Source organism: Myodes glareolus, chromosome 11 (assembly GCF_982192425.1).
Source record: "Myodes glareolus chromosome 11, mMyoGla1.1, whole genome shotgun sequence".
NCBI classification, from domain to species: Eukaryota; Metazoa; Chordata; class Mammalia; order Rodentia; family Cricetidae; genus Myodes; species Myodes glareolus.
This window is the reverse complement of record NC_142036.1, coordinates 16413762-16438004: the sequence shown is the minus strand read 5'-3', so window position 1 is coordinate 16438004 and position 24243 is coordinate 16413762. Positions and strand designations below refer to the sequence as shown.

The 24243-nt window shown below is 43.5% G+C and overlaps 2 protein-coding genes across 13 annotated transcripts in view; one reads left to right on the top strand and one right to left on the bottom strand.

The window, feature by feature from the left end:
* Mok (MOK protein kinase) overlaps positions 1 to 23452 on the bottom strand; it is a 35692-nt gene extending 12240 nt beyond the window's left edge. For 4 of the 12 annotated variants that reach the window (XM_048431320.3, XM_048431321.3, XM_087911510.1 and 1 more), the window contains exons 1-4: positions 23226 to 23451; positions 13390 to 13504; positions 8496 to 8585; positions 6912 to 6982 (exon numbers count right to left, since the gene is read on the bottom strand). In XM_048431320.3, coding sequence (XP_048287277.3) covers positions 6912 to 6982; positions 8496 to 8585; positions 13390 to 13504; positions 23226 to 23232 — 283 coding nt within the window. In that variant the 5' untranslated portion in view covers positions 23233 to 23451. Of the gene's footprint in view, positions 1 to 6911; positions 6983 to 8495; positions 8586 to 13389; positions 13505 to 23225 lie in introns of those variants that run through there. The other 8 variants (XM_048431322.3, XM_087911512.1, XM_085697955.2 and 5 more) reach the window with 6 other exon arrangements.
* Positions 23244 to 24243, top strand: part of Znf839 (zinc finger protein 839) — a 28370-nt gene continuing 27370 nt past the window's right edge. The window contains 1 exon segment of the mRNA XM_087911446.1: positions 23244 to 23295. Within this exon segment, the coding sequence (XP_087767572.1) occupies positions 23244 to 23295 (52 nt within the window).

Genomic DNA, 24243 nt, shown 5'->3' with positions numbered 1-24243 from the left:
CTGAGTCACCCAAGGAACACCTGGTATCTCACAAATGCTCCTAGAGACACGTCAGAGAAGTGAGGACCAGAGTGAAGACATGATGTAGGTAGGATGCCACTCTGAGCAGAGCCTGAGTGGTCCAGGCAGCCCTTTTTGTCAGCCATGGCAAACTCAAGGACACAGCCCTTCTGGCTCTCTGCTCTGAAGCTGTGTCATCTCAGGTGACTGAAAATAGAAATATCTCAGTTTTGTTTAAAGAAACTGAGTTTCTTCACCCCTAAAAAAGGGCTTGGCTGAATAAGAAGATCAATATAGTGGTCTATTATTTGTGTTTGAGTAAATAAAGCTTGCCTGAAGATCAGAGAGCAAAGCAGCCACACTAGTCAGCCTTACAGTAGTGACATACACCTTTAATTCCAGCACTAGAGAGGAATATAAAATGGGAGGAGACAGGCCTCAGGCTCAGTTTCAAGTCTGAGGATTCATGGAGGCAGGATCGCCCATTTTAGTCTGAGGAAGAGGTAAGAGCCAGTGGCTGGCTGCTTTGCGTTTCTGATCTTCAGCTTGAACCCTATTATCTGTCTCTGGGTTTTTATTATTTGTGCTACAGATCAAAATCAGAACCACACTGCCTTCTGTAACACTCTGCTTACATATAAACTACACCACACACTGTAACTGCAGAGTGACAGTGACGGAGATGAATGACCACTGGTCACTGAAGACACTGGCAGGTAGGACACTGCTCTCCACACTTTACACATGTGACTTAAGCCTCAAGCAACCTTCAGAGGTAGACGCTAAGAGCTCTCCAACTTCAGCCTGATAGTAACACAGACGAGCCCAAGGAAGATACCAAAGTACATGGCTGAATATGGACTCTGAGCAACATGCTGTATCATAAACAGTAGATCCACACTTCCCTGAATACAACTGGTGAAGTGCTAAGATAGGCCACTGCTGGACTCAGCCACAACAGACAGACTGCCAAGGTTCAAGCAACATTGCAGAATGAGGAGGGGAAGAAGGAGCGAGCCAGATGAAGTAGAGTGCTGTGGACACTGTCTCCCTGGCCAGACAAGACCACGGAACTACGACTGCACTGCAGCCCCACCACCAGGGTCCTGTTAGGGAAGGACGAGGAGCTCATGCGGCCCTACCCTTCCCTCAGGATCTGTAGGCACCCAATGGAGACATTTTGTTCAGTGGTGAATCTTCTGGTAAGGTGCTCATGCTCCTGTAGATAACCTGTCACCAGAGCCGCGCTCCTGTAAACAACCGAGACTCACGGGGTCTCACACACAGGAAGAAATAAGCACACCCCTGATGCAAACACATACATGCAAGCAAACACTCAAACACATAAAAATCAAAATATTGTTTAAAGATGTGAAACTATAGTCCAGTCTACAAAGCAAGGTCCAGGTCAGCCATGGCTACACAGAAAAACAGTCCAAAACAAAACATAAGAAAGTACAAGAAGGAAGGGGCTAGTTGTTTTTCTGTTTGAGTTTTGTTGTTTCAAGAGTTTCAGGGCTGGAGAGATGGCTCAGTGGTCAAGAACATTGCCTGCTCTTCCAAAGGTCCTGAGTTCAATTCCCAGCAACCACATGGTGGCTCACAACCATCTGTAATGGGGTCTGGTGCCCTCTTCTGACCTGCAGACATACACACAGACAGAATATTGTATACATAATAAAAAAATAAATATTTTTTAAAAAAAGACAGTTTCACTGTGTAGCCCTGGCTGTCTTGGGACTCACTACTTGTAGTAGTCCAGGCTGGCCTTGAACTCACAGAGACCAATGCCTCTGCCTCCCAGGTGCTGGAAATAAAGGCGTGTGCCACCACCACCAAGTTTAAAAGAGGGATTAGTTGGGAACAGGAATGGGATTAGCAGGAGTTGGGGGGGAATGGCAGAGAGGACAAATAAGATCAAAACACATTATAGACATGTATGAAAATGTCAAATGAAATCCATCATTATTATAATTAATATAGGCCAATAAAAAACAACCATAATGCCAGGCAGTGGTGGCATACACATTTAACCCTACTCCAGGGAGGCAGAGGTGGGCAAAGCTCTGTGAGTTCAAGGCCAGCCTGGTCGGTCTGCAAGTGAGTTCCAGGACAGCTAGGACTAAACAGAGAAACCCTGCCTCGAAAAACAAAAACACAAAAAAACCATAATCGATGGTCTCATCATTTTTGAAAAAAGTCTTCAAGTGACAAATGCTGTCTCACCCATATTCTGAATGGCAGAGAACAATGGTCAGGAAAATAAAGATGTCAGTCATTCTGAGTCAGACTTTCAAAAAAGTACTAGTAATCCTGTAGCAAAGATAGCTAAGGGCTGGAGAGACGGCTCAGCTGTTAAGCTTACATAGCTCTTGCAAAGGACCTGAGTTCAGTTCCCAGCACCCATGTCAGCCTGTAACTCCAGCTCCATTCCAGGGGATCACATGCCCTCTTCTGGCTTCCATGGAAACCTGCACACATGGTGTCATGCATGTGTGCAGAAATGCAAAAAATTATTAAAAACATAGCTTATATTTGTTTTCCTTCTTATCTATGTACAAAAACTGAATGATCCTCTAAATAAAGGTAGCATTAAGCCTGCTAAATGCTGAAGCTGAATTGACGTTTCCCTCCTTGCTGTTGGTACATAAGAGATCAGATCTGATAAAGAATGCACTTACCTAGTTCAGCAAGGTTTGCATAACAGTTTTGCTGCATGGTGGCAAGGCACTGAGCACCAATCAAGCCAGCTCTGTCCTGGTGTCTCCTGCCTCATGTCATTCTCCCACTATCATGGCCTCATTGCAGGATGCCTGCTTCACTCACAGCCTCGGAGAGCACAGCCCTGAGTGACACAGCCCTACCACTGAGCAAGGATGTGTTCTAAAAAGTGCTCTGAGCCAAGCTCTTCTCTCCCAATAATGTAATAAACACTGGCTGTTGCCACTGGAGCGTCTCAGGGTTTAGAAGACTAAGCATTCAAAGGAGGAAGGGGAAAGGCTGGGAGCAATGGTAGGGAACTGTGCAGCCACAGTCAGTGCACAGCCTCAGTAATCAGTTCCCTTGGTTTTGCTTTCCAGGGACCTGACTGGACTTTTCCCTTACCGGGCAATCCTGTGTGCACTATGTTATACCTCTACAACAGCCTATGGCAGGGAACTAGGACGGAGACACCTCATGCCTGACTGACTCTGCCACAGGTTCAGGTAAGCCTGGGAGTCTTCAGTTCTCAGTCAGCCCTGCCTCCCTTGACACCTGCCGGACAAAGGCAAACAGCCACAGCACACTTTCTTCTAGTTATTTCTACAACAGACGATATGTGTCTTAAATATCAAAAGCCACACCTACAATGCTGAGTCTCCACCTTCTCGGATGCTTGCCCAACCCAGACCTTGCATATCGTATATGTGAGTGGACAACCCACTGAAGCCAGCATGACCTTGTCCTTCATTCCGTAGTTGTTTTTAGTATGTGACAGTGCTACTGAGTGCTCTAATGACCAAAGTCATTAAAAAAAGGCATTAAGGTCACATGACTGCTATTCGAAGCAAAAGTTTTAGTGACCCAGAGCTTTCAGTAAGTCCACACTGTCATCAGTACGAGCAAACAATCAAGAGAGACTTCCTGGAAGACCAAGCTGGGCCAGGGTACAGAACGCAGGTTTCACGGACTTGAGTCTCAATGCCAGCTCTGTCCTACCTGAAGAGCTTTCCCCTGGATTACTGCCTAATCCCTCAAACCTCAATTAGCTCATCTGTAGTGATAACAGAAACAGGACCAATGGCAGTTTGTTCTCAGCGCATGCAAGCCGGGCTCAGTTCAAGTCTGAGTTCTGCTGCTTACTAGGCAAGGTGCTTACTTGGGCAAGGTGCTTTTTTTTTCCCCGGCTCATTGATTTCTTCATCTATAAAGTGGGGATATGAACAACAGGCAGGGCTGTAGGGGATCTTGGGCAGTGTATTTTTATAAGTATTAAGAACAGCACCTGAGGGCGGTGGTGGCACATGCCTTTAATCTCAGCACTCGGGAGGCAGAGAGGCGGATCTCTGTGGTTCGAGACCAGTCTGATCTACAAGAGCTGGTTCCAGGACAGGCTCCAAAGCAACACAGAGAAGCCCTGTCTCGAAAAACCAAAACCAAAACCAAAACAAAACAAAAAAACAAAAAACAAAACAGCCCCTAAGCAGTGTGAACAGCTGAACAGCCACGGGCAGTCAGCTGTAGCAGCAGCCTATACTTCTTTGACTCCAAGACACCTGCCCCCATGTGTTACTAATTCTGGAATCATAGTGTGTATTTCAATAAATGCCTTGTAAATGCTGCCAGCTTTTATTCAGATTTTAACATCTAGGGTGCCTGATAGAGCTGGCAACAACTTAGATTCAGTGCAGACCTGTGAAAGATACTCAACACTCACGATAAAGGCCACAAGCTTCTATTAGGTATTTACAGAAAAGTGCTCATCATTGTAAAATGGTATCTTTCAAAGCTCAGAAACAATTTGTATGGACTGTGAGCTATTCTCAATAATGTAATCATTGGCCAAGCATGGTGACACAGGCCTTTAATCTTAGCACCCAGCACTTGGGAAGCAGAGGCAGAGGCAGTTAAATGTCTGTGAGTTTGGGGCCAGCCTGGTCTACATGTCTACATTGTGAATTCCAGGACGGCTAGTACTATGTAGAGAGAACCCGTGTCAAAAGAGAGAGAGACAGAAAGAGAGAGACAGAGAGAAACACAGAGAGAATGTAACCACCAGCAGCACTCAGAATCCTCCCAACTCTAGGCATGACCAGCCCGTGAACAAACTGGGTCCTTCCCTGTACACGAAACACCCTCGGCACTATCTTCCTTCTGAGCCTCAGGTTTCCTCTTGGTTACCTACTTTTAGATAACTTCAAAAATCTCTCATTTTGGAGGTTCTGCGGGCAGGCAATTGAAGCGCTCTTTTCCCTGCTGTTTTGCTGTCGTTAATCTGACTAGCGGACCATGGTGAAAATAGCTGCCTACTTTCCTTTTTGGGGATCCAAAGGCCACTTTGTTAAAAATCACCGACTCTTCGCTTGGGTATGTCACAGTATCCAGGGGTAGCTTTCGTACCTTAGGAGGATGGAAACGTCACCTTCAGCCCATACTGCTGCCCTCACTTCTGAACTTGTGTCCCAGAAAAAGCCATCAAGTTTGATTACCTGTGCACAGACCTCTGACTGCTCTAGCCCAACACTTTCTCCCACCTACCTCTGTCCTGAAAATAGACCCAGGTACGGTAAACACATTTGAAGATTTGAGTCTCCATCATACTTGGCCACCTTAAGAAAAAATCGCCTTTTGCAAACCTTTCAGTGATTGTCACCCTGCACAGCAGACAGATAAGACAGACCTGTTTGGGTAACTGTCAACAATGATTGTCTGTTGCGCTAACCGCAAGTCTTTCACAGTCTCTAAAGGTAGATAAAGAAAGAAATGCTTCAGTTTCTTCAATGACACAATCTCCTGGCTATGGGGAATTAAATATACAATTTTCTAAATATACTTTTCTCAAATGTCTAAACACATAGCAACACAGACATTTCTCCTCCCCTTGAGGACAGAGCATAAATACACCACACCCCAGAAGGCAAAAAAAGGTTTCTAACATTAGGTATGTATCTTACAGATACAGAGAACTGTCACTAAACAACCAAGGAAGTGATGTGTGCAGGCTCCCTTGTGTTTTGTTTTCTGAGATGTGGCCTTATTATGTAGATAAGGACTTGCTCTATAGTCTATGCTAGCCTCTGGATTCCTGTCATTCTGCCTCAGCCACCAGTACTCTGGGACTGCAGGTGTGAGCTGCCATATCAGCCCTATACAGATTCTTTAAAATGTAAAGTGTTGGGGGCGGGTGTCGCTAGGTGCCAGAGTCAGCTGTTTGAGGCAAAGGTTTAAATCATCTCTGAGCTTTCACCAGAGAGCCATCACAAAGACGGTGTTTACAAGACTCCACGGCAACTTTTCGCTCCTTATCCATTTCTTTCTTTCTCTTTTCTTTATGTATTTATTTTCCTCCAGTACTAGGATTGGCCCCAAGGCTTTTCACATGCTAGGCAAGCATTATACCACTGAGCTAATATCCTTAGGCCTTTCTTCCTTAACATTTGAGACAGTCTTACAGCTTAGTCAAGGTTAGTCTTAGCAATCTTCCTTCCTCCATCTCTCAATAAGCCTGGATTACAGATATGTCCCACCAGGTCTGGCAGCTGTTTTGCTTGGTTCTGTTTCTCATTTGTCCTCTGGGTATCGTGTGATCTAGAAAATAGACTATCTCCTATATCACTTTCATAGTTGCATTTCATCATGACATCTAACATAACCTTGAAGTCAGATACTCAGGGACATCTGCTCAATGAAAGCCATAGCTCTGCTTCCTGGCACCCTCAGGACACTCTGCACCATCCAAGGCCATAACAGGCCACTCAGCAAGTGAGCTGTCCTGAACAGTGCTTTACTGTCCAGAGGGAAGGAACGAAGCAGCATCCTGGAGTATGAGCTATGTCAGGCTCCAAATGCAAGGAGGGATGATCCTCCCTATGGCAGTCCAGGGGAGAGCTTGGCTTCTTGGGACCACAGAAGGGAATGGTGAGCAAAGGGAGGAGTTGGGAACAGCACACCCTCAGAGTGAAGCCCTGTGAGGAGGGCATGCCTTCAGCCTAGCCTCATCCAAGTCACAGGATCTCCCAGAAAGCTTGTGGCGTCCGTCATCGCTAAGAGGCTGTCGGAACAATGCCTCCTGGGCCCAGGGCAGCAGCTCTGTACTGTACGCTTCCCTGTCACTATAGTCACTACAGCAGTGCAGTGGCTACAACACATCGGGAACCCCAAACATTTCTTACAAGGTTATCTCAGGTTACATTTCAAAATTCTCCACATACCTCGTATTAGCTCATAAATATTCATGTCCATGAGTTCACATATTAGTGCAAGAGAACCAGATTTCCTGTCACTGCGGAAGAAAGCAGACTTTACTTTTTCTTGTCTTAATCAGAAAACATAGTCAAGTCATTTAATACACATTTGCACACATTTCTGGTGAAAAAGGCATTCTTACAAGAGACATAACGGCCATGAGATTATTAAGATGGCATAGAGTTTAACTTTGAATCAACATTTAGGCTAAAACTAATATAAAATACTATGAAAACTCTAAAGCAAAGTTCTAAAAATCACCTTTAAAAAAGATATATCATGAAAATACAACGTTAATTACTAGCAGAAAGAAGAGAAAAGCTTAGGAGTTGATGAATTTAGATCAAGCTTTGTGGCTGCATGGTTAGTTTTTCTGTTTGTTTATTTTGTTTTACTGTTTGAGACAGGGAGGGTCTTTCCATTATGTAGCTCTGGCTGTCTTGGAACTCATGTACATCAGGTTGGCCTCAAATTCATAGAGCCTTGAACTCATGGAGACCCATCTGCCTCTGCCTCCCAAGTGCTGGGAAAGGCGTGTGCCACCATGCCCAGCTACACGTTTAGTTTTGATTGATCTATGTTATATGTTACTTCAATATAATCAAGATAATTTACAATGGGGGTGGGGGCAAAACCCAAAAACCTGTCAGAGGAGAGAAGAAAGACAAATGCTATCACTTACATGGGGTCTGGGTCTGAAAGTGAGTGGCGCAAAAGGCCCGGGAATACCAACAAGCTTCTGATTTTACTCAGACCCAAGTCATGAAACTACATTGCCCCAGATGCTGCTCTGTGCACCTCTAGTCTGCCTGGCAGGGCTCCCTTTGCCTGTCCTGCACTCACGGACCTTGGCACTGTGCACATCACAAATGAATGCTCGTCTCTCATATGTGGCTGAGATGACTTCCAAGAGGCCACACAGCTACGACAAGACTCAGCATTTTGATTTTAAACCACATTGTCCCATGACTGACATCTACTACACTTTTGTTGGCAGATGAGTTCCTTTACAAATTTGATAGGCCAGGTCCCTGAAAGCTGTACATGGCTTCTATACCTAGGGCATCAACCCACAGAATGGCAGGTCCTGGAACCTGTAGCCTGACTTCCCAGCTCAGTGAGCTTAGAAGTACAATGCAAACACAGTGGCAGGGTGGGGGTCCCATGGCTGTGGCCATGCTCTGCTTTCTTGATTGACAGGTAAACTTTATGCAAATTATTATTCTACAAACATGAATGAAAAATATCATAAAACTGTATCAATTATGATAAGAATTATGATAAGAAGGTGCTATGCATTCATAAGAGAGTAATTCACAACAAGGCATGGAGATCTGACTAAGTTGCAGGAGCCAAACCTTGAAGATACAGGCTTTCCAAACATGGGTAAAACAAAACATTTTCATATTAGGAACGAGACACAACTTGCTCAAATAACTGTCACCCTCTCAGCTACAAAACAATTTTTAAATGTCTAGCCATGATAACAAAATAATCTTTAGTATTAAGTTTTCTACTTTCGATAACTTTCCAAGCTCAAATATACTTACAAAACCACTTCATGCAACGTAAGAATGTTTGGGTGTGGATTCAGGCGCCTCAGTGCTTGTATCTCTCGTAGATTGTTCACTTGCTCAATACTATTATGTAGGCAAAAATGCACAACTAATTTACAATTAGGTCAACTATAAAATTAAGAGTTATGAAATCATATTTATGTCCCATGATCAAAATGTAAAACCGCACTCATATTTCAGGCAGTTAATCAAGTTTTATTTTTTTCACCAAAAATTTAAATTAAGCATAAATTAGGCATACATCTTCATTATCTTACAAAATTTAAGGTTTCTTTTTTGGTGCTGGGACTCAAACATATGCATGAGAGATGGGAGACATCAAATCAAGGCTTTTTTCTTTTTTTTTTCTTTCTTTTTAAAAATTTTTTCAAGAGGGTTTCTCTGTGTAGCCCTGGTTCTTCTAGAACTTGCTCTGTAGACCAGGCTGGCTTCAGACTCAGAGATCTGCCTGCCTCTGCTTCCTGAGTGCTGGGCTGGGATCAAAGATGTGAGCCAGTACCACCCGCCTTAAATAAAGGTTTTATCATTTAGGACATAAAATTTTATCATCTATTATCACAAAAAGATTTTTGGTTGTTTCTTTTAACATATAAATATATATAATTCTAATTAAATGTGTTGAAAATATTTATTAATAATTAATGCTAAAGAAAATTTACTAAGAGAACTAAGCAACTAAACAAGTGCACACTAGCTGAAAGTCAGCATTTCAAAGTTCTGAGGTACACCATTCTCATTATCATAGAAAATGTCTGCTTTCTCGGCATCCATTTACCTGGAGACAGGTGAGTCCACCCCAGGCTCTCCTTGATGAAGGGCACTGCATTTACTGCTCACAGTTCAAAGCCTAACAAAACCAGTGTAGGGCTATGAGCTGGCTATTGCTACCAAAAAGTCCTTTGAAGAAATCACCCCATTTGGGGCTATGGGGATCACACCCAGCCAAATGACCCATTGTTCCAGAGTCTTCCATCTCTGAGTCTCCAAAAAAACTAGGGATGTCTATCTTCCTGACTGCTGGCTGAGTTCTGTTCTGCCAACTTTTCCCATGTGGAAAGTTCAGCATGTTGTCTAGTTTCTCTGAGAGGTTATACCTAACGGCACATTAGTACATTTCTGCTTCTTCTGAAACACATTTATTGAGCCATGAAAGCTGCTACCCAGAAAAAGGCCCAGGACCCAGGAAAAATTCCCACAACCAGCTGCATCACAGAGCTAGGCGTCAGCTGGAAGCCTGCTATAGTCGGAGAGTATTTTTGACTGCCTTTCCCCGTTTCCTCCCTTGACCCAGCACAGTATTCAAAGATCTGTGTGTTTACACCTGCCCGTGGCTCCCTGGCTGAGTACCCCAGCCCCACCATAACATCCTCTGCCACAGCAAAAGTGCCTCCCTAAATGCTTTCTGTAATTTATCCATTTTTATTTTATGTGCATTGGTGTTTTGCCTGCATGTCTGTGTGAGAGTATCACATTTTGGAGTTACAGACAGTTGTGAGCTGCCACATGGGTAATGTGAATTGAACCCGGGTCCTCTGGAAGAACAGTCAGTGCTCTTAACTGCTGAGCCATCTCTTCAACCCCCCAACAGCTTTTAAAACAGAGCTTCCTACAATGTATTCTATAGAATATAATTTATCAGAATTTTTTTTATTATTGTTATTATCATTACATTCATCTATTGTATGTGTGTACATGTGTGTGTATGTGTGTATGAGCACATGTACATGAACCTGTATTATGTATTCTATAGAACATGATTTATCAGGAAAATGGATTTTTTTATTATTGTTATTATCATTACATTCACCTGTTGTATTTGTTCCCCAGACAGTTTCTTTTCTATTTTGATGTCATATATACATATATAACTGCAGCTATCTATATAAATCTAGGAACCGCAAATGAGAAAAACAGACAATATTTGTCTTTCTGAGACACTAACTTAATCTGCCTAATATGATTATCTCCAATTGCATCTATTGTCCTCCTGCAAGTTATATAACTTTGTTGTTCTTTACGACTAAGAAATTTATCTCGTGTCTAGAAACATCTCTTCTTTGGCCATTCTTCTGCTGATGGACACCTATACTGGCTCCCTGACTCAGCTCCTAGAAACTGCTGTAGAGAACCCTGGCGTGTGAGTGTCTCCCTGGTATGTTCACATGGAGTCCTGCAGTAAACACCTAGACGTGCTATGTCTGTTATATGGTAGATGGAGTTTTAGTTTACTTGTGGGGTTTTTGTTGTTGTTGCTATTGGTCTGTTTATTTATTGGTTTGTTTTTGAGACAGGGTTTTTCTGTGTAGCCCTGGGTGCCTTGAAACTTGCTTTCTAGACCAGGCTGTTCTTGAACTCAGCGATCTGTCTGCCTCTGCCTCCGAAGTGCTGGGACTAAAGGCATGTGTGATCATACCCAGCTATTTATTTATCATGAGGAGATCATGCTCATAAATTGCTGAGATATGAATTTTTGGTTGGGGGTGCTGTTCAGTTTGTAAAGTGCCTGCCTAGCATTCATGAAGGCCCCACCACATGAAGCCACTGAATTTAGAGAATTATCGTCTTCTCGTTTGTTTTCTGCTTATCTAAGAATGTAAAGGTTGTCAATGCAAATGCACAGTCTCACCTCAAAGAGAGTAAGAGATGGGGCTGGAGAGATGGCTCAGTGGTTAAGAGCATTGCCTGCTCTTCCAAAGGTCTTGAGTTCAATTCCCAGCAACCACATGGTGGCTCACAACCATCTGTAGTGAGGTCTGGTGCTCTCTCTGGCCTGCAGGCACACATGTAGGCAGATATTGTATGCATAATAAATGAATAAATATTTAAAAAAAAAAAGAGAGTAAGAAATGGTTTATTCTGGAGTCACACAGGTATGACCGTGGCTCAGAAGTTTGGCTCAGATACCATGTTCCAATGTGGGTAACATTTTTCTGAAGTTCTTTTTTTGTTTTGTTTTGTTTTTTTATTTTTCCAAGACAGGGTTTCTCGGTTTCTCTGTAGCTTTGGAGCCTGTCCTGGAACTAGCTCTTGTAGACCAGGCTGGCCTCGAACTCACAGAGATCTGCCTGCCTCTGCCTCCCGAGTGCTGGGATTAAAGGTGTGTGCTACCACTGCCGGGCCCAAAGAAAATCTTTAATCAGTGTACTTTAAAATACATTAATAGAGAGATGGCTCAACAGTTAAAAGCACTTGCTGTTATTACAGAGGACCTGGGTTCAATTCCCAGCACTCACATCAGGTGGTTGGTTGACCTGTGACTACAGCTCCAGAGGATCTGACCCCCTCTCCTGGCTTCCAAGAGTACCTGCACACATTTGCTACACATACATACACCCAGGCCTACATAAACACACATGAAATAAATACACTGGTGGGAACATCAGGTAGGCAGGATCCAGCAAAGCAAAGAGATTTCTGCAATAGGCCCCAGATGCAATCGGATGACATTCTTAGGCTTTGGCTGGTGGAAAATAGTGGTCTTTTAGTATATTCCAAAAGGGATTTTTCCAAATGGTAAAAGAGATGTTGATCAAATGAAGCGATGAGCAATGAATGGCTATTTAGGAGGCGAACAACTCTCTGCAACTCCAGTTCCAGGGGACCTGATGCCCTCCTGGCCTCTACAGGCACCAGGCACACACAAATGCAGACAAAACACCCACACACATAAACAACAACAACAATAATAGGGGCTGGGGAGATGGCGCAGTGGTTAAGAGCACTTGCAACTCTTGCAGAGGACTGGGTTCAGTTTCCAGTACACACGTGGTGGTTTACAACTATCCATAATTATAGTTCCAGGGGATCTGACCTCTGCAGGCACCTGGCATGCATGTGGTGCATATATATACATGCAGGCAAACACTCAAACACATAAAATAAATCTAAAAAATAACATAATAATAAAATAACCAGAAGTAAAAAGGTTCTATATCAATATGGGGGAGTTACTAAGTTTTCTTCATAACTTCTTTGTATGTTTAAAATAGTAATTTCTTTGATATAAAAACAAATCCATTTGGCTTAGAACCTCTTACTCCAATATTTCTTGGTTACAATGAGGCCAGAATTGTAATAATAATACAATATTATTCCATCATATAACAGCTTTTGACTCCGTGGTGTGATGCTCCCTGAGAAGCTAAGACTTTAAGAGGCTGCTATGTGAGACGAGACCACAGCATAGGAAGTATAACCCAGGACCTGGAGAGATGGCTTGGTGGGTAAGAGCACTGACTGCCCTTCCATTCCCAGCACTCACATGGCAGCTAAAACTGTTTCTGGCTCCAATTTCAAGGGGACCTGATGCCCTCATCTGGTCTCCACGAGCATTGCATGCACATGGTACACAGATATACATGCAAGCAAAATACACACACAAAATAAAAATAATGTAAAAAATTATAAGAGAAAGAAACATCACACATAAGAAACTATAGCTCTAGGGCTACCACTTCCCACAAAGAGCAGAAGACTGCTCCTGGGGACTAAATTTCTCTGTTCCTATCTGCAGATTATTTTTCCAATATATTAATACATTAATTGATTCATGTGAATAAGTTTCCAGATACTCTATGACATTTTGCTGAGGTTTGATTTATAAAAACTCACCATACACATACTGTGTGAGGTAAACCACACTTTTACAAGCATGCTGTCGGTGTTAACAAGACGTTAACGTCTTGTCACTGTAAACTTGGACAAGAGAAACCCCGGTGTATTAAACACATTAGCTCACAATCTTAACTGTCCAAGGACATTTGTTATAGCTTACATACCTGTAAATGAATACAAGCTTCCCACTAACATAAGATGCCTCCTGATTCCAACCTGTGCCTGTCCACGCAGAGCGAGCCCGGTCACATACCTTTCAAAGTGCTGCTTCATCTGTTTACATGCATAGTAGTTCCCATCTCTCAGGCTCTGCATCTTCATAACTTCAGAAAACGTTCCCTCTCCTATCTTGCCAATTGCTTTGTAGTCTATAAGTAGAAATAAAGTTTAATTTACACTTATGTTTCATAAATACTTCCCAACAAACAATCTATCTCTGTGTAATTTCTCGACAACCCACTAGATCAGTTTTCCTAGCTCCGCACAGTCCCAGAGCTACGTTGTGTTGGCAACAAGGCAGCAGCTCCTGCTCCTGCAGTGTCTGCTCTCCCTGGAGAGATGGAATAGCATCACTGTCCCTGCCAGAGGCGAAAGGCTCTAAACGGCTCCAGCAGGAGGAACAGGACACGGGCTGTGGTTCCAGGCAGATGTCAGAGCGTCTGAGCAGTCTTCTGAAAGTCACCTCCCTGGTCCTGCAGAGCACCCAGCCCCTCTGCAGTTGTCTCTTCCTAACATTCTCACATGACCTAATTTTCTGAACGCTATCAGCAGCGTTCCTATCCCTAACTTTGCAGCTGCTACCACCATCCCCATGCTGGACAACGGTTTACGCCTCTGACATAACACCTCTCTGCTTTAAATGTTTAGAGTGTCCCAGGTAACAGCAATGTGAGCCTTAAAAAGGAATGTGCTGTGAACGAAGCCCTATAGGCACCCGGCTCTAGTGGCTGTGGAAGCAGCAAGAAGGCGGTGGAGGGCACTGGAATGACTGCTGCCTGTCCTTGACTAAACGTCCACAGTCTCCTGGCACAGGGGAGGTGACAGGGAGTCAGGAGACTAGACACCTTCACAGGGTATCTCAAGGAAAAGACAGGCACAGCCAAGAATCAGGGCTTTCCAAGCAGAAATGGAGGAATGGGGACATGCTGGGAGCACCAGGCCCACTGGGCAGGAACAGTTTCTATAGACAATAACAGAAGACTAAGATGACAAGACCCTTTGGCAAAGGGCAGGTCAAGAACCTTCTCAGTAAGGCTGGGAAACTGCTCAGCGGAAAGAGTGAGTGCTTACCTAGGGCAGGAGGCCATGAGTTTCATCTCTGGTCCCACAAAAGGCAAAGCCACATAAGTAAATATGGTGGGCAGAAAGTTACTACCCCAGTGGCAGAGCTTTGAGGAAGCTTCTGTAACTGAGAAGCAGAGGAAGAAGCCAGGAAGAAAGCAAGGCAGAGGGCTGGGTCTGTCTACCAGAGAACATGGATGGGTGCAGAGCAGAAGCAACTGTGGGAAGCAGCTGCACACAAGCACACAGCACACATCCACACAGCAGCCTTGACTGAGGCAGCCCTAAAGGAGGCATCATATCTGCAGGCGTGCACACTTGCATCCTTGGCCAGATTTCTTTTTCTGTTTGTTTACTGAGACAGGATCTTTCTATGTAGCACTGGGTGTCCTGAAACTCACTATGTAGACCAGGCTGGCCTTAAACCCGCAGCAACCTGCCTGCCTCTGCCTCTTGAGTGCTGCGGTTAAAGGTGTGAATCATCAGGCCTGGCCTGGAATTTATTCTGTTGTTGCTGCTTTTTGCTTTGTTTAAATAATTTTAATTGCTGGACAGTGGAGGTGCACACCTTTAATCCCAGCACTAGGGAGGCAAAGGTAGAAAGATCTCTGTGAGTTTGGGGCCAGCCTGATCTACAGAGCGGGTTCCAGGACAATCAAGGCTACACAGAGAAACCCTGTTTTAAAGAAACAAAAAAAAAATTATTTTTGTATATGTGCAGCAGAATGCAAAACAGTTTCTACTCTCAGGAGACATGCCAACAGATAACATTTAGAGACAAAGACAGCTATCATATGTCACAATAGCAAAACTAGACTTATAAGATCATTTCCAGTTATTAAGGAGGTATTATGGAACAGCCATGAGTTGAAACATTATATTTTGCTAAATGTACTTTCAACTAATAATTAGAAAGATGGGAAAATGGGTAGACATGATGCCAAGAAAAATAAAAGTATGTCAATGAGCTCACATATGTATGCATAGGAAAAACTGAATGCAAAAATCCCATGTTTTGCATTTATATCTAGATAGGAATAAAGGTGACTTTAATCTTCTTCCTAACTCTTTTCTATATTGTTCAATGCTCAAATACATTTATCTCAAATGTTTGTAAAGATGGGCATTTCATTGCAGTGGTGGAACACGCCTTTAATCCCAGCACTCGGGAGGCAGAGGCAGGCGGATCTCTGTGAGTCGAGGCCAACCTGGTCTACAAGAGCTAGTTCCAGGACAGGCTCCAAAGCTACAGAGAAACCCTGTCTCGAAAAAAAAAAATTAGATGGGCATTTCAAGACCTTTAAGAAATCAAGGAATTTGCTTGCTGTGGAGCTCCTTTGGTCAACAGTGTTTTTAAGATAGCAGCCCACTTGGGCTATTGGCCAAAGGAGCTCCACAGCACTTGCTGGCTAAGAACCAACAGAAAATAAAGCAAACTGTCTTAAAGGTGAGATTAGTGTAAAGCGGTCGTCCGTGGGCAGGCTGTAGAAGAGAGCTCAACTTTAGGAGGAGGAATCTGACACTATCAATTCCAAAGTGTTTCACCACAAAGAAATTGAGCAGGCTTGCTTTGAAAATGAAGTGGGGTGGGGGGGTCAACTGTGAACTTTAAAATGTTAAGTGCACAAAAAGCATCCTAGCTGGCTCTAGACCATCGAACCAGCAACAAACTGAACCTGCTTCCCCACTGATGGCTGGAATAGATGAAGGGTCACTTGTTTTTCCCTGGCTCTGCTGGCAGACACAAGGTCTGGGGTATAAAACAAGAATGACAGGTAGGAAGAGAGAGAAAGCAAGAGCCCTGTAGGAAAACACCCAGGAAAAGCACCTTTCTTGCCAAGGGAATCTGACCTACTTCACAGACCTTCGAAATAAAAGCATGACCTGCAAGGAAGGCACAAGACAGAGCTGGGAAGGAGGCACAGAGCTGTGCTATTTGAACTAAAAGCCTGGTCCCATGCTCAGTTATCTAGGGGGAAAACCACAAGAGTCAAGGGCAGAGAAAAGTAAACCATGGCCTATAGAGGAGTCCATCTGGGCTAATTAAAATTCTACTCATTCTTGTTAAATTAAATCTGTGGATGTGGAATTCAAACCTATTAGCACTTGAAAAGTGAGGTCAAACTTGCCTTTCATGAAATCTGTGTGCTCAGTGTAACACTTTCCTTCGCAGTTGCTCCCAGCAGTGGTGGGCCAGGTCACACCCACCGTGCAACCCAGACCAACGCGGCCGGGGTGAGAAGGGCTGAAGAGGTTAACTGCTGAGTGCAGCTGGAATCTACAGGGAAGAGGAATTCCACCCATTCGAAGCTTTTTGGGAGATTTAGTAGTTCAAACCACACTATTAAAACCAGATCAGGACTTCGAAAGAAAGGGTTGTACCCAATTAATTATTTCTGTAGTGAGTAATATTGTGACCTGAATTACCAAACATGGCAAAAACACAAAAGGACACAAAATTATTCAAAAGCTAGTAACCATTTAAATTTAAACCACATTCACTAACCCAGGTAGTCTACTACTAGGAATGCATGGCACTGGTAACCCTGCAGCCCTCAAGAAAATCTGTATTACAAATGTGTATATACACACAGAAAACTGATGCACTTTAAGAATGCTAAACAGGACCAACTGTGTCAAGTCGGGAGGATCCTGCAACTAACGAAAAATTTACTGGTTGAATTTATTACAAAGCCAGTATGCTTTCATTTATTTTTATTTCAAAAGTTGATACTGATGGATCTGTTTATAAAAGCAGAAGGTGATGTGCATACTAGGAAGAAAGTGGAAAAGGGTGATTGAGAAAGCTTGCAGCCCCTATGAAAGCTCTGACATTTAAGAGGGGCCGGCCTAAGCCTTTGTGCAGTAGCAGAGTGTAAATCTCCCCGGTGAGCACACATGCCAGCTGCTCTTCTCAGAGGGCACTGAATAAACTTCTTCTTTCAAAAACACAAATCTCTGATATAATAGCAAATCATTATCACCCTTTATTAGTATAATTTTGCTTTTGTTTTTGTAGGTATGTCTAAATAATCCATTAGAAAGTTCAGACAGGCTGGGTAGTGGTGGCTCACGCACACCTTTGATCCCAGTACTTGGTGGATCTCTGTGAGTTCAAAGTCAACCTGGTCTACAGAGAGAGTTACAGGACACTCAGTGCTATACAGAGAAACCCTGTCTTGAAAACCAAAAGAAGGGCTGGAGCGATGGCTCAGAGGATAAGAGCACTGGCTGCTCTTCCAAAGGTCCTGAGGTTAATTTCCAGCAACTACATGGTGGTTCACAACCATCTATACTGAGATCTGGTGCCCTCTTCTGTCCTGAAAGGATACATGCAGGCAGAACACTATACATGATAAATAATTAAATCTTTACTTACAAAAAAAGAAAAACAAAGCAAAAATAAATAATAAAATTAAAAATTCCAGACAGGAGGCTGGGTGATAGTGGCGCTCGCCTTTAATCCCAGCACTCGGAGGCAAAGGGAGGTGAATCCTGTGAGTTCAAGGCCAGTCTAGTCTACAACAGCTAGTTCCAGGACAGCTAGAACTGTTACACCGGAAAACCCTGTCTCAAAAAAACAAAACCAAAAAAACAAAACCAAAAAAAACCAAAAAAAAAAAAAAAACCAAAAAAATCCCCAAAAAACCCAAAACCTTGCAGTCTGGATAAAAGCTGAGGATTAGATGAGGACAGAAAAAGTCTGAATTTTCCTCTTTTATTCTTTCTCTCTCATGTCTTCCACCCACTGGATAGCAAGGCATTCATTCCTAACTTCTATGTGTCAGACACAATGCATGACACATACACCATCTCCTCTGACCCTTGAGCAACTCCTCTGAGATGGTTACTATTCCTGGAGACAGTTGTCACTATACCTGTTTCAGGATGAGGGCTGAGGGGACTGGAGAGATGGCAGTTAAGAGCACTTACTGTTCTTCCACAGGACCCAGATTTGATTCCTAGCAGACTGGAATGATTTATTTTGATATGGAAACTAGAGCTATGAAGAAAACCAGTGTAACCAAGGTTAGTAAGGGGCCTGAGGCTGCCATATCTGCTTAGCTCTGTGCCTGGCTGCAGAGTGCATTTAGCTCCGTGCCTGGCTGCAGTGTGCACCTAGCTCCGTGCCTGGCTGCAGTGTGCACCTAGCTCCGTGCCTGGCTGCAGTGTGCACCTAGCTCCGTGCCTGGCTGCAGTGTGCACCTAGTTCCTGAGCTCATGCTCTTAACTTTACCCTGGGACACCTAGCTACTCACTGTGCAAACAATACACAAGATAAAGAAAAAGGACAGAAAAACTGACTAAACATGAGTGTCACCAAAAACTTGGTCACAATTAATTTCTGAACACACAATGACCACCAATGATTCAAAATCAAACAAATAATAAAGCTGAGGTGTGTCCAGTACCTAGCCATGCTGCATCATACCTTTACTTTACCGGAGCCTTGGTATTGAACAAGCAACAGTGCACCAGCTCAGCAAACGCCATCAAAACCCACAGCACCAGTGAACCTCTAACACCCTGGATGTTGAATTGCTGGGCTCTTACCAAATTTACAAAGATTTCTGTTTGTACACGAATAGAATGAACTGGCTACAGAAAACAAAGACTTTTCATATTTTCCTATCATCATTTCTCAGCACATGGGTATTAGTATTATTTCTGGACTGTACTGTATTAGAACAGTGGTTCTCAACCTGTGGGTCAAGACCCATTTGGGGGTCAAATATCAGATATCCTGCATAGCAGATATTTACATTACAACTCATAACAATAGCAAAATTATAGTTGTAGATGGAAGTTACTGTCCTGTCTGGTCAAGCAGCCTGGTCCTGCAGCCATCCAGTCCCAAATAAACACACAGAGATTTATATTAATTACAAACTGTTTGATCTGTTGTTCAGACTTATTATCAACTAACTCTTGCAACTTAAATTAACCCATAACTCTTTCTATGTTCAGCCACGTGACTTGGTATTTTTTCTCAGTAGAGCACTCACATCCTGCTTCCCCTGCATCTGGCTGGTGACTGACTCTGTGCCTTTCTTCTTCCCAGAATTCTCTTAGTCTGGTCGTCCATCCTATGCTTTTTGTCTGGCTACTGGTCAATCAGCGTTTTATTAAACTAATCTGGGTGACAAATCTTTACAATGTAAAGATCCCATAGCATTGGTTATGAAGTAGCAATGAGATAATTTTATGGTTGGGGGGATCATCACAACATGAGGAATTGTGTTAAAGGACTACAGCATTAGGAAGGTTGAGAACCACTGGGTTAGAAAGTCAAATTGCCATTTGAGTAGCTGACAAGTTATACTTCAAAAAAAAAAAAAAACCTGTTGGGAGCTGGAGAGATGGCTCAGTGGTTAAGAGCATTGCCTGCTCTTCCAAAGGTCTTGAGTTCAATTCCCAGCAACCATATGGTGGCTCACAACCATCTGTAATGATATCTGGTGCCCTCTCTGGCCTGCAAGCACACATGTAGGCAGATATTGTATGCATAATAAATGAATAAATATTTAAAAAAACCTGTTAAATATGGTTGGAGAGATGCTCAATGGTTAAGAGCACTGGCTGTTCTTGCAGAGAACTGGGATTTGGCTCCCAACACCTATGTGGTGGCTCATAAATGACTGTAACTCCAGCTCTAAAGAATCCCTGTCCTTTCCAGACACTGTATACACATGGTGCACAGACAGACATGCAGGCAAAACAGCCACATGTATAATAAAAAAATTAAAGATTAAGTTTGCATATATAATTTGCATTTTATCATTTATCTGTTTTTAACTTTTCTGAGCTTTTGTTTATTCTTTTTTAAGTGTGTATAAATGGTGCTTGTGTGTGTGTGTATGTGTGTGTGTGTGTGTCAGAGAAAGAGAGAGAAAGAGAGAGAGAGAGAGAGAGGACATCATAGCTGAGCTGAGAAGAAAACCTCTGGTGTTGGCCTTCGCCTTCTACCTTATTTGTAGCAAGGTCTCTTGTGTTTACCTGCATGCTTTTTGAGAATATTCTATCTCTGCCCCCAATCCCACAATAAGAATGCTGGGATTGCAGGTACACATTATTGCATATGACTTGTTCTGTTTTGATTTGTTTTGTTTGTTGAGACAGTAGCTCTCTAGGGTGTAGCCTTGGCTGCCCTGGAACTTACTATGTAAACCATGCTAGCCTCAAACTCAAGGAAATTCGACTACCTCTGTCTCTGAGTATAAAGGTAGTCTTTCTTTCTTCCTTCTTCCTTCCTTCCCTCCCTCCCCCCTTTTTTTTCTAGATAGGGTTTCCCTGTGTAACAGCCCTGGCTATCTTAGAACTCACTCTGTAGACCAGGCTGACCTCGATCTCACAGAGATCCACCTTCCTCTGTGTCCTGAGTGCTGGGAGTAAAGGTGTGCGCCATCACTCGGCAGTAATCTTTCTTTTTTTTAAAATATTTTTTATGGTTTATTTAATTTTATTTTTATGTGCATTGGTGTGAAGGTGTCAGATCCCCTGGAACTGGATCTTCAGACAGTTGTGAGCTGCCATGTGGGTGCTGGGAATTGAACCTGGGCCCTCTGGAAGAGCAGTAGTGCTCTTAACCACTGAGCCATCTCTCCAGCCCCGGCAGTAATCTTTCTTAAAGGGAGGGATACAGTGGCACAAGACTGTATAAGAGGCAGAGGAAGAGGGAGTGCCCCAACTTTGAGACTAGTTTGATCTACACAGTGAGTTCTAGGCCAACCAGGGCTGTCTCAATCAACAATAAAACTAAAAGCAGAAAAGTTAAAAATAAAATTAATAGAGGGATTGATACCCACACATACAAGCATACACAGGACATGGTGAGAGTGGTCATCTCTAGAGCCTGGAACACAAAGGGTCCAGGAGGAATGAAGGGCAAACAGAATGCTCAAATGATCACTTCTAGCCAGTAATACATCAGCTGACACCAAGTACTCTGGAGGAAACACTGGAAAGGAGACATATCACCTGACATACGACTTACAAGGTACCTAATTAAACTACAGCTAATCATGAGAAAACCATCAACTGAATCCAAATTTGGAAACCAAAGAAATATGACACCAAAAAATAATTTGTGATTCTGGAAACAAAATAACCATAACGGACAATTCCTGAGTTAATGAAAAAGACTGAAATAGGAACCGTATATTGAGTAACAGTTGTAGTGAGCTGTCCCATTTTCTGAATACATCTGCACATGAATAATGTGTGTATCAGCATGTGGCAATGTGACTATGTAGGGAATGCCTTCGTTCTGTGTGAGGGAAGTGAATGTTCACAGGCACACACATGCCATGCTATGTGTGTGGAGGTCACAGGAAACCTCAGGTGTTGGTCTTCACTTTCCACCTTGTTTGAAAGAGTCTCTTGTTTGCTTCTGAGTAGCCAACACAAAGGCTCTTAGGCTCCCAGGGATTCCTGTCTTCACCTTCCATCCTGCTGGAAGAGTACAGGAATTACAGATAGGTGCTACTGCCTCTGGATTTCTGGCAGTCAGAGGGGACGGAGCTCAAATTCTCATACTGGTAGAGTAAGCACTTTACCCACTGAGCCATCTCCCTAGCCTCAAGTCCCTGGACCTTACATACACTTGCTGAATTAGTGGTGGTGAAATGTGATGATGTCTACAACTAACTCAGTGGAAAGAAACCAATCTGTCAATTGAGCAAGGAACACCAGAGCAAAATGAGCATGCAAAATAAGACAAAATAAAGAAAAGACTTAGAAATATGCAGGGTACCGTCTTAATTCTTCTGCACATTTGAAAATGAAATACTTGGGAAGGAAAAGATGAATATATAAATAACACGTGTCTATAAGTGTGCATTATTAAGTAAAAGTATAAAGATGTTTGTAGGCTGTGCATTTTAATTGCAGCTTTGTGAGGCATTAATGAAAATGACAACCATGCTGGACTTGGTAGCACAGCCTGTAATGCCAGCACTTGAAATATGGAGGCAAGAGGATCAGGAGTTCAAAGTCAGTCTCAGCTACATATCTAGCTCAAGGTCAGCCTGGGCTAAATGAGATCCTGTTTTCAAAGAAAATCCCCTAAAACAAAGTGATAACCATATAAACACTATTGGAGAGAAGAAATGAAAATGCATGACAAAGGGTTAGTGAGATCACTTATTTTTTAAATATTATGTAATTCATGGTACATAGAAATTACTGTTGGTAATCAAAATATAATGTATATTTAATATTATAACTACAACAGCATAATATAATCTTACTAGCAAAAGGAACTGTAATTTTTCTGCACCTCTGGCTACAACTATAAAAGGCAATCATAACTGTATAAGCTGTGCAAACCAAACAGCCGTCCCAACAAAGCCAACCTAGTTAGTAGTCGCACTCGGATTTAAGTTACCCACAAACCCCCAAATAAGTCAATTTTTTCCAGTCCTTCTATTTTCTAGAATGACTGCCTCGGTTCCCAACTTCTAAGAGACCGTTTTAAATTCTGCTGAAAGATTGCTTCAAAAACACTAACTTAACTCAAAAAGTAAGACGCAGCTTTGATCGTGAATGCCTTTTCAGCCGCTGTCCGCAAAGGGCAGGGAGCCACAATGTGAGCGCTCAGAGCCCACAGCCGAAGGTCTGAGAATTTCAGGTGCGAGCAAACACACAGACGAACGAACGAACGAATGAATGAAATCACACTCAAGTGCCCAAGCTCCAGAATAACCGCCTTGTCCCAGGTGCCTGAGCCGGAGCGGCTCCGGAGCGGTCACAGCGCGGCGCCGCCACACAGGCCTCGGGGACCCTCGGCCCTTCCCCAGCCCCACTCACTCTTCATCCTGAACGCGGATGACGGCGACAGTCCCTGGTCGGTCCCGGGCCGAAAAGAGACGAGACTGTGGTACCGGCCTTCTGCTTTCCTGAGGCGGCTTCCGGCTCGTGGACCAACGCGGGGGTCCCTCTGGAGAGCGTTAGGATCCGGCCGCCATATTGTATTCCTGTTGCCCTAGCAACCGCCATACCGCCCCCCCCGCGGGGGAGGGGGGGGATACTGGGCCGGAGACTGCCGCCCACACATGCGCAAAAGAGAACAGCGCCTGTCTCTTCACGCATGCGCAGTGAGGCCAGCCGCCTCAGTTTGGTCGCTAAGCAACCTCTCTCCCTCTCCCTCCCCCTCTCTCCTTTAAATTTAAGTACAGTTTCTTAACGTAGTGCGTAGGCGACCTTGACGGGGCTGACTCTTCCCAGCTCTCCTGAGAATGTCGCGATTTGAAACCTGATGCATGAACCACGTCCTTGGGCTTTAACTAACTGCAACACCCCTTGGCACCTGTTCTGTGCCAACACCTACTGTTGAGCATCTACCAGCGGGGGATTATAGCGACTGTTATGTAAACGTTTCACTTTTTCAGCAAACATTCGTTTGCTACAAGCACTGCTGCAGGCATTAGGGATATAATGAAAAGCAGTGTGGTCAAGATCCTACATTATTTATTTATTTATTTACGGCAGGGATGTCTGTTTTTGTTTTTGTTTATCAAGACAGGGTTTCTCTGCGTAGCTCTGGTTGTCCTGGAACTCACTATGTAGAACAGACTGGCCTTGAACTCATAGAGATCCACTTGCTGGAATTAAAGGCCCACACCCTCAAACGCGGCCCCCTAAATTGTTGTTACTGTGAAGTGAAGTTGAAAAATCCTCATCCCAAGGGGCTGCAGTGAGGACAAATGAGACGTCTCTGGGGCTTTACCCAATTTCTTGCTGACTTTTGCCTGAGGCCTGAGAGGTCTTTTGCACAGCAAATGCTCAATAAATGTTTGTCCAAAACCAGGGCGCTTCTGCACCTGCC